The 13,323-nt window shown below is 42.5% G+C and overlaps 1 protein-coding gene across 1 annotated transcript in view; it reads right to left on the bottom strand.

The window, feature by feature from the left end:
• Positions 1 to 545: 545 nt before the first annotated feature.
• The window catches only part of LOC149307138 (myotubularin-related protein 10-like), a 54,329-nt gene continuing 41,551 nt past the window's right edge, over positions 546 to 13,323 (bottom strand). The window contains exon 16 of the mRNA XM_089538368.1: positions 546 to 12,869. Within this exon, the coding sequence (XP_089394494.1) occupies positions 12,270 to 12,869 (600 nt within the window). The 3' untranslated portion in view covers positions 546 to 12,269. The remainder of the gene's footprint in view (positions 12,870 to 13,323) is intronic.

Below are 13,323 nucleotides of genomic sequence, written 5' to 3'. Positions count from 1 at the left end.
ACAAACGTATACATCCCAGAAACCTCAAAACCAACCAGGTATTTAGCATTCAGTCATCTTCTGCTGAGGCAAAGCACACTGCAGAATTAATATTTAGAATCATAGAATCAGAGCTGGAAGACACCCCGAAGGGCCATCCAGTCCATCCCTGTTCTGCCATGCAGGAACTCACAAACCACCCCCGATTTAAGTCACCAACTGGACAACGTCCAAGTGCAGGGCTTGCACTTTACTTTGGTGTAGGGTTGTGAATGCAAACAGTTGAACCACACTCCAATGTTCCATTTAAGTATCCCTGAAATCAGTGGGACAAGATCATTGCAACTAGTCCCCTCCCCATTACCTGCTATTGGATTTAACTAAATTGGGCTCCCTCTGGATGATGGCATTGATCTCAAGCTGTCTGTAAAAAATGTCTCAGAACTGTCGTTTTTCTAAAGCCACTTTCACCCACTGGTTCAGAAAGACCAAAATGCATACTTTGTTGAATACAACCTTAAGATGAAACCCATCCATAGTTTATGGTTGCAAGCTTCTATACTGAATCCCACTGAATTAAGTAAGATTTATTTCTGAGCTGATATACATATTGCGTATACCACATTTCAGAGACAGAGTTGAGGAAGGGTTTAAAGTGAGTGGTATCCAAGCTTTTTTTATTTATTGTACTTGTTAAGAAGAAACAGTTTTCTAGTAAGGCCTGTATACAAGGAGCTTTTCTTTTTGAAATGCCATAGGGCTGGAGTCCTGATACCAGGGACTCAGAACAATTTCTTCATGGCGCCAAGTTACTTCAGTGGAATGAAAGATGCAAGCCTTGGGATTACCCTAGTGCAGTGATGGTGAACCTTTTGGAGGCTGAGTGCCCAAACTGCAACCTAAAACCCACTTATTTATTGCAAAGTGCCATGTCCCTCTGGCTTTCTAGTAACAAACTCTGTGCTGGGATGATGACACATGTGCCCACAGAGAGGGCTCTGAATGCCAACTCTGGCACATGTGCCATAGGTTCGCCATCACTGCCCTAGTGTTCACACTGACCTATGGGAAAAGTGGTTTGTTCCTGACCCTTCAGGGACTTCTAAACTGATTTGTCCCAATAGCTGATGTCATTTACATTTCAAAGGCATGAAGATTAGTCCCAAGTACATAGCAAGGTATATAATATTTTGTAATGGAGTTTACCATCTTTGTTGTACATACAGCTATTGTACGAGACCAATACTTTTACAAAAGCTAAACTGTTTGATGTCTCAAAATGAAACCGAGTGAAGGGTGCAATGGGCCCTTGATGAAACACAGAGGAACTTCAATTTTAAGTGTTATTAGTGAGACTACAATGTTTTGAGACACTATTCTTTATAAAACACAGTTCACTATTTTATGTCATACTACATAAATAATACTGTTTCTTACTGACGAGCCATTTATAACACTTTTGAATTAAAAAAGTTTGCATTGTTTATTTTCTGTGGTCAATGTTAAACTGAAACAAAAATTAAACATCCGTTCTTTTATTCATTTCAAATAATTTATCACTGCTTCTTTTCAACAGCAAAAAGCAATCCAGCATCAAGACTTTTAAACAATGTCACAATTAAGCAACAGAAATTCCTGTTAGGGTTTTTGCAAGAAACTGGCAGACCAAAATTATTAGAGTTTCAAAGCCCCAGATTTGAGAAGAGTGTATTCACATTTCATTAACCTCTTGTGCACATTGTTTCTCAGTAACTGAATGGATGGATGCCTCTTTCAAACCAAGATGTTCCCTTTTCACTTTTACAATAGTTACTACTGAGATATCTGGAACAATATAAGTTTGTTAAAAAATAAAAATTGTTCCCGATCCCCGATGCAAGGCACTTCAAGGACTTGCTAAAAAGTGTCCATGTAAACAGCGATACATATAAAATAACAATAAGGCTGTGATCCTAGACATACCTACTCCCAAGTTAGATCCCATTGAACACAGGAGATCTTGCTTCTGAGTAAATAAGCAGAGGATTATGCTGCAAGTGAATCATGTTATAGACTATTGACCAGATAATGACCAATTGCTTACAGGGGCTAACCAATATGATCAGTTGAATATACACTTGAATCTTAAGAGATACCATATTTTAGGATTAAAGTACATGGTTTTAAAGGGAGTCCACAGACATGCTTACCTCTTAATAAGCAGCAAGTCAAAGTATTGTGAAAAGGTTCCAAAGTTGCCAATAGGCCATAGACATATTTTACTTTCCAATTTATCCACTCGGCTACTCGCTCCTAAGGCCATTACAGACAATGCATTTATAAACCTAACTGTATGTGCTGTAGTTATATAGTGATCTGAACTATGGCCTGTTACAGACTGCCAAAATAAAGCTGCTTTGGGTCTCTTTGGAGGTATGCTATTTAAATGATGCATGGGTCCTAAGAGTCCGGAGGTCGCGCCAAAGCCACACTCCATTCCTAAGCACCGGAGTGCAGCTTTGGTGCAGCTTCCGGATTCTTAGGAGGCATGCATCATTTAAACAGCATACCTCCAAAGAGACCCAAAGCAGCTTTATTTTGGCTGTCTGTAACAGGCCTTTGTATACATTATGGAGACACAGTTCCTGTGCATCATTCAAGCACCTGATTGATAGTAACTTGCTTAATCCACTTATTGCTTTTTCTTAAAGTACATCCTACCCCTTTTAATGAAAAGGGGGTTGAGGAGGATAGAAGAAAACTGAATGTTAGATAAAAGAAGGACAACTGTTCTTAATCCCAGTCGAATCAACAAAAGCAGGAATAATCCACTTGCACCTCTTTCATTCATAGCTAACATTTTTCTCATGTAATTGCAAGGCACGGGGAAAGAGGGTGTAAGGTAGCACACAGACACCCCCTCCCCAATTGCTCAATATGCTATTGCACCTGCAATGAAAGTGAATACTTTTATTTTATTATTTATTTTATTTATGGTATTGATACCCCGGGGCCCTTCAGCCCTAATGGCTCTCAGAGCGCCATACAATTATTATTGTTAATAAGACGTTTCCCTGCCCTCAGGCTTACAATCTAAAAGACACGACACAAAAGGAGGAGAAGGGAATGGTGGAGGACTAGAGCACAGCTTTGGCATAGCTTCCAGACTCTTAGGACGCATGCATCATTTAAGCAGCATACCTCCAAAGTGACCTGAAGCAGCTTTATTTTGGCCTGTCTGTATGGGGCCTAAGTATATAAAAATAAGCTGGAAGTGTCTACTCATGTCTCACCAATCATACTATTCAAACAGTGTAAAGCAGAAGTACTTTAGTACAATAAGAATATCTAGTTCAAGACAAAAATATCACTGAAGCAATTCCACTGAAAGCATACGTGACATTGAGAAACCAACTACCATCATTTTAAAACTTCTTGTCCCAGGCAAGGACGACGAGGAGGAAGAAGAAGGAGGAGGAGGAAGAGAAGGAAGGAAGAAGAGCCTCAAAGAAGATTGCCAAGAAAACCACCAAAAAAAATAAATCTTGAATTTCACTCAGACTCGCCAACCCCAGAGTTCTCTGAGAAGAGAAGAAGTGGCTATCAAACAGTTTGCCTGAAGGAAGGAATATGGGGGCCCCTTTGAACCAAACTCCTGGACTTCATGTTTAGAAAGCCAGCACTGTTGCTGGTAGTCAGATCAGTACCATCTTAAATTTCCCTGTGTTACTCAGGCCAGTGTTAAATGTTAGAGTTTATTGAGGTTATTGAGTTGGGGAGTTCTAGTTTGGCGAGGTGCAGAAATAGGTGCAGAAAAGGAAGAAGCCTGGGGGCCTCTCCCCCTTTGAACCAAACTCCTGGACTTGGTCTAACTCGGGTTGGGAATAAACAATAAGATCACTATTTTATTTACTTATATTCTGCACTTTCCCCCCAGTTTGGCACTCAAGGCAGCTTCTAACAGTTAAAAGTGTATAACAGTTGAAAATTCACAGCATAATTTTTAAAAAACTATTTAAAACATAAACCAGTAAAAAACATCAAATAAAAATCTAGTGCATTATGTAAGGACCGTTTCCCCTAAAAGGTCAATTCTGAGAGGCCTGCTAGAATAAAAGGGACTTCATTTGGGTGTGGAAAGATAGTAAAGAGGGTGTCAATCTAAACTCTCTGGGAAGGGGGTTTCAGAGCCTATGGGCAACCTTTGAAAAGGCCATCTCCTGTAATTCTGAGGGTGGTGGGACAGACAAAGGCTCAGGAGGAGGAACTTTGTCCAGAGACTCAGAGACCACCGCCTAAACAGTTAACACAGACTTCAGGGCATGAACTGAGGTTGCCGCCTGACAAGGGCCAATGCCAACTGAGGCTGAGACAGGCTGGTGTGGGGGAGGACCAAAATAAGACTAGCCAACCCATCCAGATGCCCCCCACTGCTTCACCGACTCCAGACAACCCAGAGGGTCCTATGCGGTTTCCACAGTGGTGGCAAACTTTATACAAACGGAGAGACCAGTGGAACAGACCAGCCACCCCAGCAGGGGAGGAAGATTTATCGACAGGAGCTGCCGTCATCTCTCAAAGCTTTAATTTACGCTGGAGACACAGCCCTGCCCCAGCCCAGACAGTTATTGGAGGTGCCGGCTCTCCGACAAATCTAGCTCAAGCCTTGACACCCACAACAAATGCCCAACCAGACCAAATGTGCCGGAGACTAAAAGACTGGGCTGACAAGCCAGCTGACTCAGAGCCAGAAAGGGGCCAGGGCACGGTGAGAGATCAAACCCCCGGATCAGACAACTTTACTTTCCAGCCAGCTACAGGGACCCCTCCTATTGACAAGATGCTCCCTAAACACAATTTGTGTGCTACCGAGACTCCAGAGATCAAAAGACAGATTTACAGAGACAAAAGTCTGACTGCTCCAGATCCAAGCTTTCATGAGCGGCTGGGTTCCAGGTCTAAAGAAATCAGAAGCCCCATACAGACAGGCCAAAATAAGGCCGCTTTGGGTCACTTTGGAGGTATGCTATTTAAATGATGAATGCATCCTAAGAGTCCAGAAGCCACGTCAAAACCACGATCCAGTCCTAAGGACTGGAGCACAGCTTTGGTGCAGCTTCCGGACTCTTAGGACACACGCATCATTTAAACAGCATACCTCCAAAGTAGCTTTATTTTGGCCTGTCTGTATGGGGCCAGAGAGGTTCAAACTGTGATTCCAGTTGTGATGCAGAACTTAGACCACCATCTACTACAGTTAATAATAAAATCCCAAGAGTCATAGAATCATAGAATCGTAGAGATGGAAGAGACCACAAGGACCATCCAGTCCAACCCCCTGCCATGCAGGAGTCAGCTTCAATGCCTTTAAAACCAAAAGGTGGTTCCTACCTAGACATCAGGTCTGACCCTGAAAGCGAAGAACTGTCACTGATCTCACTGGGAGAGTGAGATCAAAACCACAACTTGAGACTTTTTCCATGTTCAAAACTATTGATTTGACCCAAAGAGTGGCCACTGAGAGTTCCAGAGATCAGATGGGCCCTGAGAGGTCTCAACCATGTCTAGACCAGCGGTCAGAAACTTTAACCAATAAAGTTGGCCCCAAGGTAAACTGTGGTTCACCTAATGCTTTTGAGGCTGTGTGCCAAGACAAAAATCAAACTGTCTGCTAAAGGGGTGCTGGACCAACGCAAGCCTGTCCTTGCCCAGCTGGAGGTCAGGGCTGCTGACAGAAGAGAGATCTTTCCTTGTTTGCCAGTTGATAAGCCTGATGTGTCTGCTTCTAAAAAAGAAGGAATAAATCCTAACCAGCCTCCCATAAACGTTTCTCAGCGGTTGGCTGAAAAAGAAGAGCTCGAGTGTGAGGCCCCTTGGCTAAAACATGGTCTTTTGGGGGGGGGGATGACAGCCCAAGGGGGCCGAGAGGCTTGAGTGCCTTTATGACTGTGGCTCAAGATGCTGTTTACCAATTTAAACCCAAAGACTTCGAGACTGCTCAAAAGAGATTGGTGAGACGCAAGACCCAACTGATTCCTCATTTGCAAAGACATTTTCAGTTGTGTTGAGCCTTTGGCTACTTGTGACTCAGACTATGGGTGATTTACATTTGATAAGATTGATGGTGTCTTCAGATGATATTGATGATTGCTTTCAATCAGTTCTATATGTTCTTTAAATGCTGGGTTGATGTTTCAGACTTTTATAAGACTATAAGTTTACTGTTTGATTGTTTATTGGTTAAGATTTTGATAGACCTTTATAAGAGTTTAAACTGTTTGGATTTATGATTTAGTGATGCTTATGATTTCATAAAATAACAATTCCATTCTGTGCACAGCCCTGCAGAGAGAGTTAAGTGTGGAACCAAGAGTGTTCACTGCTTAGTCCTCTTACAGCATTTCAAATACTCTAGCAAATAAGTTTGTTGAAAATATTTTGTGAATGGCCCATTCTGTGTCTAGCAGGCTTTACAGTTGTGTATAGACAGTTGTTTTTGCTTGTGGTATGTGTTAAATGCTACCCGCAGTTGCAAGGTGAAAGAAGAAAGGTTCCACACAGTCACATAAAAGGGTTTAGTTTTGATTTATTAAATCAGGTTTACTTCACATTCACAACTGTGGCAGGGCTGCGCTTTTCCCTGCCAGTTCTGCTTTGCAATGGTAAGGCAATGGTTAGATATCAAGGCTGAGGATTTCATCCCAAACTAAAAGCGGGTTTCTCACCCTCCCCAACTCCATAAAAGACTCAGTGAGAAAAGTGGAGTTCTCAGTGACCATCAAAATTTGCCTTATATAAGAAGTATAAGACAAGTTTGGCTCTCACCAGATACCTTTTCTTTGGAAATTTAACAGTCAAAACTATAAAAAGGGGAGATGAAGAGGGGAGAGGAGAACCTAACAACAACTAGGTCTGAAATCAGCTCCCTTCTGCCTTTGCGAAACACACTTTCCCAGTGGCATCTCTTTGGTTCGTGACCTACACAAAGGATTTAATATAATTGCACTTCTATGTTAAATTACATAACAGTCAGCTTCCACTCTGTAGTAGCTAAAAAGGCTATGATTTCTGCTTAGACCCCATGAGGAGCATCTCCTTACGTTGCATTTTAATAACTGTGGCTTTCTTAAGCATTCCAAGCAGCTCCTGTTGATAATTTGGGGGAGGGGGGGGGGTGATGGAGAAGATACAAAAATAAGGTTCTGTTGTTTTCTACACTTATTAACAAACTTATTAAAAAATAAAAAATAAATAAAGGTAAAGTACCTGGTTTTAAAGAGAAGACGAGGCCCAATCTTCTCACCTTTGGAGAGCAAATTGCATATAAACGGAAGAAAGGGAGACGATGGTGGCGGATGGTGACCATCCAGGTCTTTTAGGAAGGCCAAGACAGTTTATTGCCCTTTCAGTAACTGCCTGTACTTCCTAGACCAAAGTTTTAACATTGTCATGAATCCCTTTCATTCATGCATGTAAACATTTAGGGATTCCTATCATGAGGATATAAGTTTAGAGTTTTGTTAAGAGTTATTATAGGATTAAGTTGATATTTGGTTAAAATGATAGACTTTATAATGGGTTTTTAGAAAGTGCTAGAAAAAGGTAGACTGGCTGTTAAAGGATGTGATTGCTTGTTATGGTTGGAATGTGAAGGGAGTTACCCTGCTTGAAGAGGCTTGGTTTCTAAGGCAGAGACTGGTCTCTGTGATGGGAGGGAGAACTGAAACATAGGGCATGCCTATTGATGTTATGTTAATATGTTCATTATATTTTAATATACTGTTATGTTGTGTTGGGGCATGATGAAGTTTCCAGTTGTGTTTGAAGACATGGGCTGTTAAGGTTTAATATAAATTAGTCCTGTTGTGGCTTAAGGTTTATACCTCAAGGTCCCGGGTGCAGTGGAGAGATAACGTTGCGTGAGAGTTTAATTGTTTTGAGAGTCTTTGCCAAGGGCCCGGACTGGAGGACATTACTTCACCAGGGAGGAGATTCATCCCTGTGCGGGAAAGAGATGTCCAATTAGTTTGCTTTATTGCTTGATGGAGTGGGATTGCTTTATAGGGTTATAAAAACAATATGTTAATGCTCATTTTCATTCCTGACAAAAAAGTCGCTTTGATTGTATCTATCTACTTCTTCAATAAAGCTGTTCCTTTTCAAAGTACAGTCTTTTGTTGCAAGAGGGGGGATGCAATTGGGAGCCTGTCAGTTTATCAGGAATCAGCCTTTATAGGAGGCTGCTCGGGGTGTTCTGACTTATCTGACGCCCAGAAGACCAGGTTCCTATATCCATTCCCTTTCCCCCTAAATTTTCCTTTTTTGGGGAACTTGCCTGATGGAGGAGCAACTGGAGAAGGGCTGCATGGTCCTTGCCTTGAGATTGGAGCAGATCGCAAGGACTGTAGAACACCTGGAACAGGCCGAAGAAAAGACAAGCAGGCAGGCAAGGGAAAGCTTCTTGGAGGACCTAAGCCCCAAGAAAAGGGGGCTGAAGCGCCAGGTGGCAGCTATGGTGACTCCAAGGCAGAACCGGCTCACCCTTAAGTTGTGGAACCAGGGCCAGAAGGCTGCTGAAGAGGGCCAGACCCCAGAGGCCTCAGCAGAGGCTAAGAATTTACGGCAAATAAGAGACTTACAGCTTTACATCTCACAGGTTTGGGCCAGAGTGCTCGAATTCATGAGAACCATCCAAGAGTGGAAAAAGGAGTCCCAGGGGCTCCAACAGGCCGGAGCCAAAGACCAAGAAGGAAGACGACAGTCCTCGGCTTTACAGACTCAGCCAGGTGAGTGGCCAGACCTTGTCCTCCAAAATAGAGTGGGCCAGAGACCCGAGGCTGCAGTGGAACCTACAGCAAAAGATCCAAAGCTACAGCCCCAGGGCAAGGGGGGAGAATTCCCAGCTGCCCTGGTATCAGCCCAAAAGGGCACAGAAGAGGCAGAGAGGACCACTCCAGAGACCCAACAGCCTCAGACACATCAAGTTCATGGAAGATGGATGGCTGCACGACCTCAGGAGAGGCCCAGGCTTTAGCCACAGGAGACGAGCGCAGCCAGTCGGCTGCAGGAGCACGGCTCTTCAACATGCCAAGTGACCACAACCATAACTGACCATATGGTCATTCTGCCCTAACTGTCTGAACAGGGATAAAGAATGCAAATCAACACTCACCTAGCCCTCTGCCACTTCCTTTAATTACCTACCCTCCAAAATTTTATCATTAAAGGGACCGTTTCACCACCCATCATATTACTAATCTCCACACACAAACCCCCAGATATTAGATGCCCAAAATTCAACTTCTGCTGTTCTCCTGCTTTGCCAGAACATTTCATTCAATTTAGCAAGCCTTATTTCCTGCCAAGACTTATTTCATTCAGGGTCTTATTAGCTTGGTAATTTAACCCCTTAGTTTCACTTAAATCACTCTAGTTATAAATCCACTCTACTCCATTTGGTAAGGACAGTTGACAGGAAGCTATTCTTAAAGGCAAAGGTCTGAAACACCGAAAGGCTAAGAAACGTCATCAGCTACGAAACATGCAAGGTTTAAAAAAAACCCAACAACTCCTGTAAGGAGAGAGGGAGGCTTTTGCTCAGGTAATATATAATACATGTTTCAAAAGTTCAGCATCTTACCTAGTAACTTTTGCAAAATATATTCATTCAACCTTCAATCACTTAGCAAAAATTATTACATCTGAAATGCAGTTAAGACTTTTAGGCATAAGTAGCAGATCCACAAAGAAAGTTACCTTGGTAAAGTTCCTAACACTGTTTTTTTCTAAAAAAAGGTGAAAAGTCAGGACACAAACTGGACACATACAAAATTTAAACGTTATAACAAGAGAAATACCTTAAGCATGTGGTTAACACCCATGATTGATCACACCAAGTCAGACAGCACTTGGATATTTTCCAGTGATACCAGTCACCCCAGTTAGCACTTTGTGGGCTAAGGATCCAGGAGGCAAGTATGGGAACATTGGGAGGGGGTAGAAGAGTTTTCAGGTAGTACTTAACATAGGTGCTCAATGGTGAGGAGGACGTATGCAAAGGATGCTGTGTACACAACTCCCATCCAAAGGTTTTGAAGGAGAGGGAGAAATTATCCTACTGTTAAGAGAGCAAAAGCAGGTCCCTTTCTTGGGTAGCAGGCACATGTCACAAGAACCCCAAGAAGACTGACAGTGTCCAGTCTAAATGGAATGCTTCTACTAAGTGTGTGCATTTGCCTTCAAATCGCCTTGTGACTTAAGACTGCCCTCGTGATTTTCACAGAATTTTCCTAGGCAAGGACTCCTCAGAGGAGTTCATTCCTCTGAAATATAGCTTACAGCACCTGGTCTTTGTTGGCCGTCTGCCATCCAAGTACTAACCAGGGCTGACCCTGTATAGTTTCTAAGATCAGATGGGATCTGGGTACCTTGAGGATAGTTCAGCTCTAGAACTTCAACTGACTACTCTACCCATATTTAAAGATTTCATAGGACTGTCCGAGGCAATATGTGTGAGATGCAATGAAATTCATCACATAACCCAGGAGTCATCAATAGTTTAGGATGAGAGACTGTAGCACCAGTATAACAGCAGGGCCATCCAGTTAAACTCCCTAACTCCCAACAACTTTCTTAAAGAGACTTCCCCATGTTGTCCAAAATGCCTGCAGTACCCATAGGGTTGGCCACAAAAGTTCACAAACCCCCAACTATTTCCCAAAGGCTGTCAAACATAAGTAAGAACTTCGACAACATTTTAGGGCAATCTTGATTTTGCAACATATCAATGCCTGTTCATAGTTGATTCTACTCTAGCATGCTGCTATCAACATTTCTTTTGCTGCTCAGATGGTAATGGCTTTTGGTAATTTCCAAAAATTGTTATGAATGGGGATCTGAAAAATGGGTTACTGGGTAGAATGTTAGCTTACCACATGAGAATAACTGACTTTCAAGAAGGAGAGATATTTTTAAAATGGGGTGGGGGCTTTCAATGGAACAAAAGGCACTTCTAAGGCTACCATCAGCAAGCATGGTTTGGGGTTTGTGCAAATTGTAATGAACCCCCGTCTACCTCTGCAGACCTCAGCAGCTAATTCCGCCTTCACATTTAACCACAGTGAAAACAACCTAGGTTTCCCTTTAGCCTAGGTCATGAAAGTATTGAGTGAAGCACTTATAACCATAGCTAAAGAGGGAATTTACTCATGTGATTTAAGAAAACGCTCACTCCTACAGCTCACACCTGATCTCAGACACAGTAAAGAAGTGACAATATATATGAGTACCCAGCCGTCAACAGTACACCCTGTACTTCCATAAAGATGCTTTATGTGTTGGGGGGGAGGGGGATTCAAAAAGAAATCCCAAAACAATTAGTAACAATTTCCTTGGAGTTGGGAGCAGCCATTTTCTCCACATTTCCCTCCTCAGCTCTTTTAGGCTTGAGAGATACCCTTTTCCAAAGTGCTGTGGACATTGACGTTTAGGTCGTTTCCTATTGGAGGGAGCCTTCCTTGGACCTAAAAGGGCCGAGAGAGGCTTAAAATGAGTAGAAATTGTTCTTGGGGCCTCAATGTGGCCCAATAGACCAAAACTATTGCCCAGCCCTGCTTTAAACTAAAAAGCAGCCTCAGACCCTAAATGAGGGTGGAAATCAAAAAACAGATTCACAGGCTAAACCAGATCATGCCCAGATCAGCTCTCGCAAGAATAAATGCTTTTAAATTTTAATTTATTTTGAATGAGAGGGATACTTTAGAAGTACTGTGGAAATCAATGGGTATTTAAAGTGCCTAACCTTAGCTGCTGTAACATGCCATAAATCTGTAACTTGTCAAAACATATATCTCTGTATTTGCACCAATAAGGGCAATCAAATCCGACCCTGCAAATCTGTTTTTCTTTTCCCCCTTCAATATCTGTCTTCATCTATCAATCAGTGCAAGCTGATGAAAGATTTGCTTCCGTCAGCAAATGGAAAAAGGAGCTTCACAGCACAAAGAAAACACAATTAGTCACCACAGCCAAACTTTGCTGGGCTGGGCAGAAACAAACCTTGAATGATATACAACTCTTATTATGAAAGCAGGAACAATGGCTGAAAAGAAAGGCAAGATAAGGTGGGACAGCTGTGGGGAGGGAAAGGTTGTGCGATTTGAAAGCACGACACACTTGCTTTTAAATACTTTGTGCAAAAACATAGCTAACCTTAATATATAAAATTATTAGAGCTTCTGGTGCTGTGGTTAGCAGTGTTGTGTCAAGGCGCTAGTCCTCAGTCCCTTCACTGGCATCTTGCACTGAAGCCATCAGTCCTCATTGGCCAGTGTCTCTGTGGACAACCAGATTTTGGCACCACTTAAGAATTTGCTCAGTGGCGTTCCTAGAATGCTCCGTCGGCAAAGATTCCCTGCAGGAGAAAAGGGGAAGGAGGAAGAGAGGAACTCGGGGGTGACGGAAGTATCATTAAGCCCATTCGCTCTGAAGTACATCCGACTCTGCTCCAGTTCGGAAGGGTTAGTTAGCAAAGGTGGGCCACTGTTCTGTTGCCGTAGGCTCCTGTTCAATGCATCTACTTCATCTGCCAACAAGGAGATCTTGTGAAAAGCCGTGATAAACCCCCCGCTGTTGATCTGGGCCTCGGGGACCCAGCGGAAGTAGCAAAGTTTCCAGAGTTTGATCTGCGTTCCAGAGAGGCGGGGTAAGAGAACACCGTGCAAGTCAACCGGCTTGGAAAACCACTCTCTGAAATATTGTTCCATGCCACTGGTGTTGTTGTCCATGTGATGGAGGAAGTCTGGCTTCAGTTTTAAAATGAGGGAATTTCTTCTTGGAAGAAAGTCTTGTTCGCTGATTATCCCATTTTTTAGGGATGGAGGGAGACCTCTGAGTGTTGAACTGTAGTTCTTCTGGGGGTTAAAGTTACAAAACAAACATTCACTTTTCTATCAGATCCAATTTGGTGTGTTCCATAGTTTTAGTAACAATCGAGTCCTCTTGTGCTATTCTGATCAATACTTTTGAGATTTTGTTATTAGGGTAGCTATACGGAAAGGAGTTTTAGAAGAGGATTACATTAAGGTGCAAACTTCTGCAGGTTCACCCTCCAAATGCTGACTGCATTTAGTCAACTTTCTTTAACCCTTACTCCATTATAAAAAAGTATTCTGTTCATAGCTAAAAACTGAATCCACTTCTGTTCTACTTGCCCAAAATTGGTGTTAACGTGAAAATGCATCAGATCCAATACAGTGTCATATTCATTATTATTATTTTTATGACTCCCAGTAACTTGGTAACCCTGGCCTAGATCTTGTTAGATCTAACTAAAGTAGGGCTGCTGAATTATTTGGATTGATTCCT

The sequence above is a fragment of the Sceloporus occidentalis genome, unplaced genomic scaffold (genome assembly GCF_023333645.1).
Source record: "Sceloporus occidentalis isolate IW3139 unplaced genomic scaffold, rSceOcc1.0.p SCAF_9, whole genome shotgun sequence".
NCBI lineage: Eukaryota > Metazoa > Chordata > Lepidosauria > Squamata > Phrynosomatidae > Sceloporus > Sceloporus occidentalis.
The sequence above is the reverse complement of the archived record's forward strand: the minus strand, read 5'-3'. Positions and strand labels throughout refer to the sequence as shown.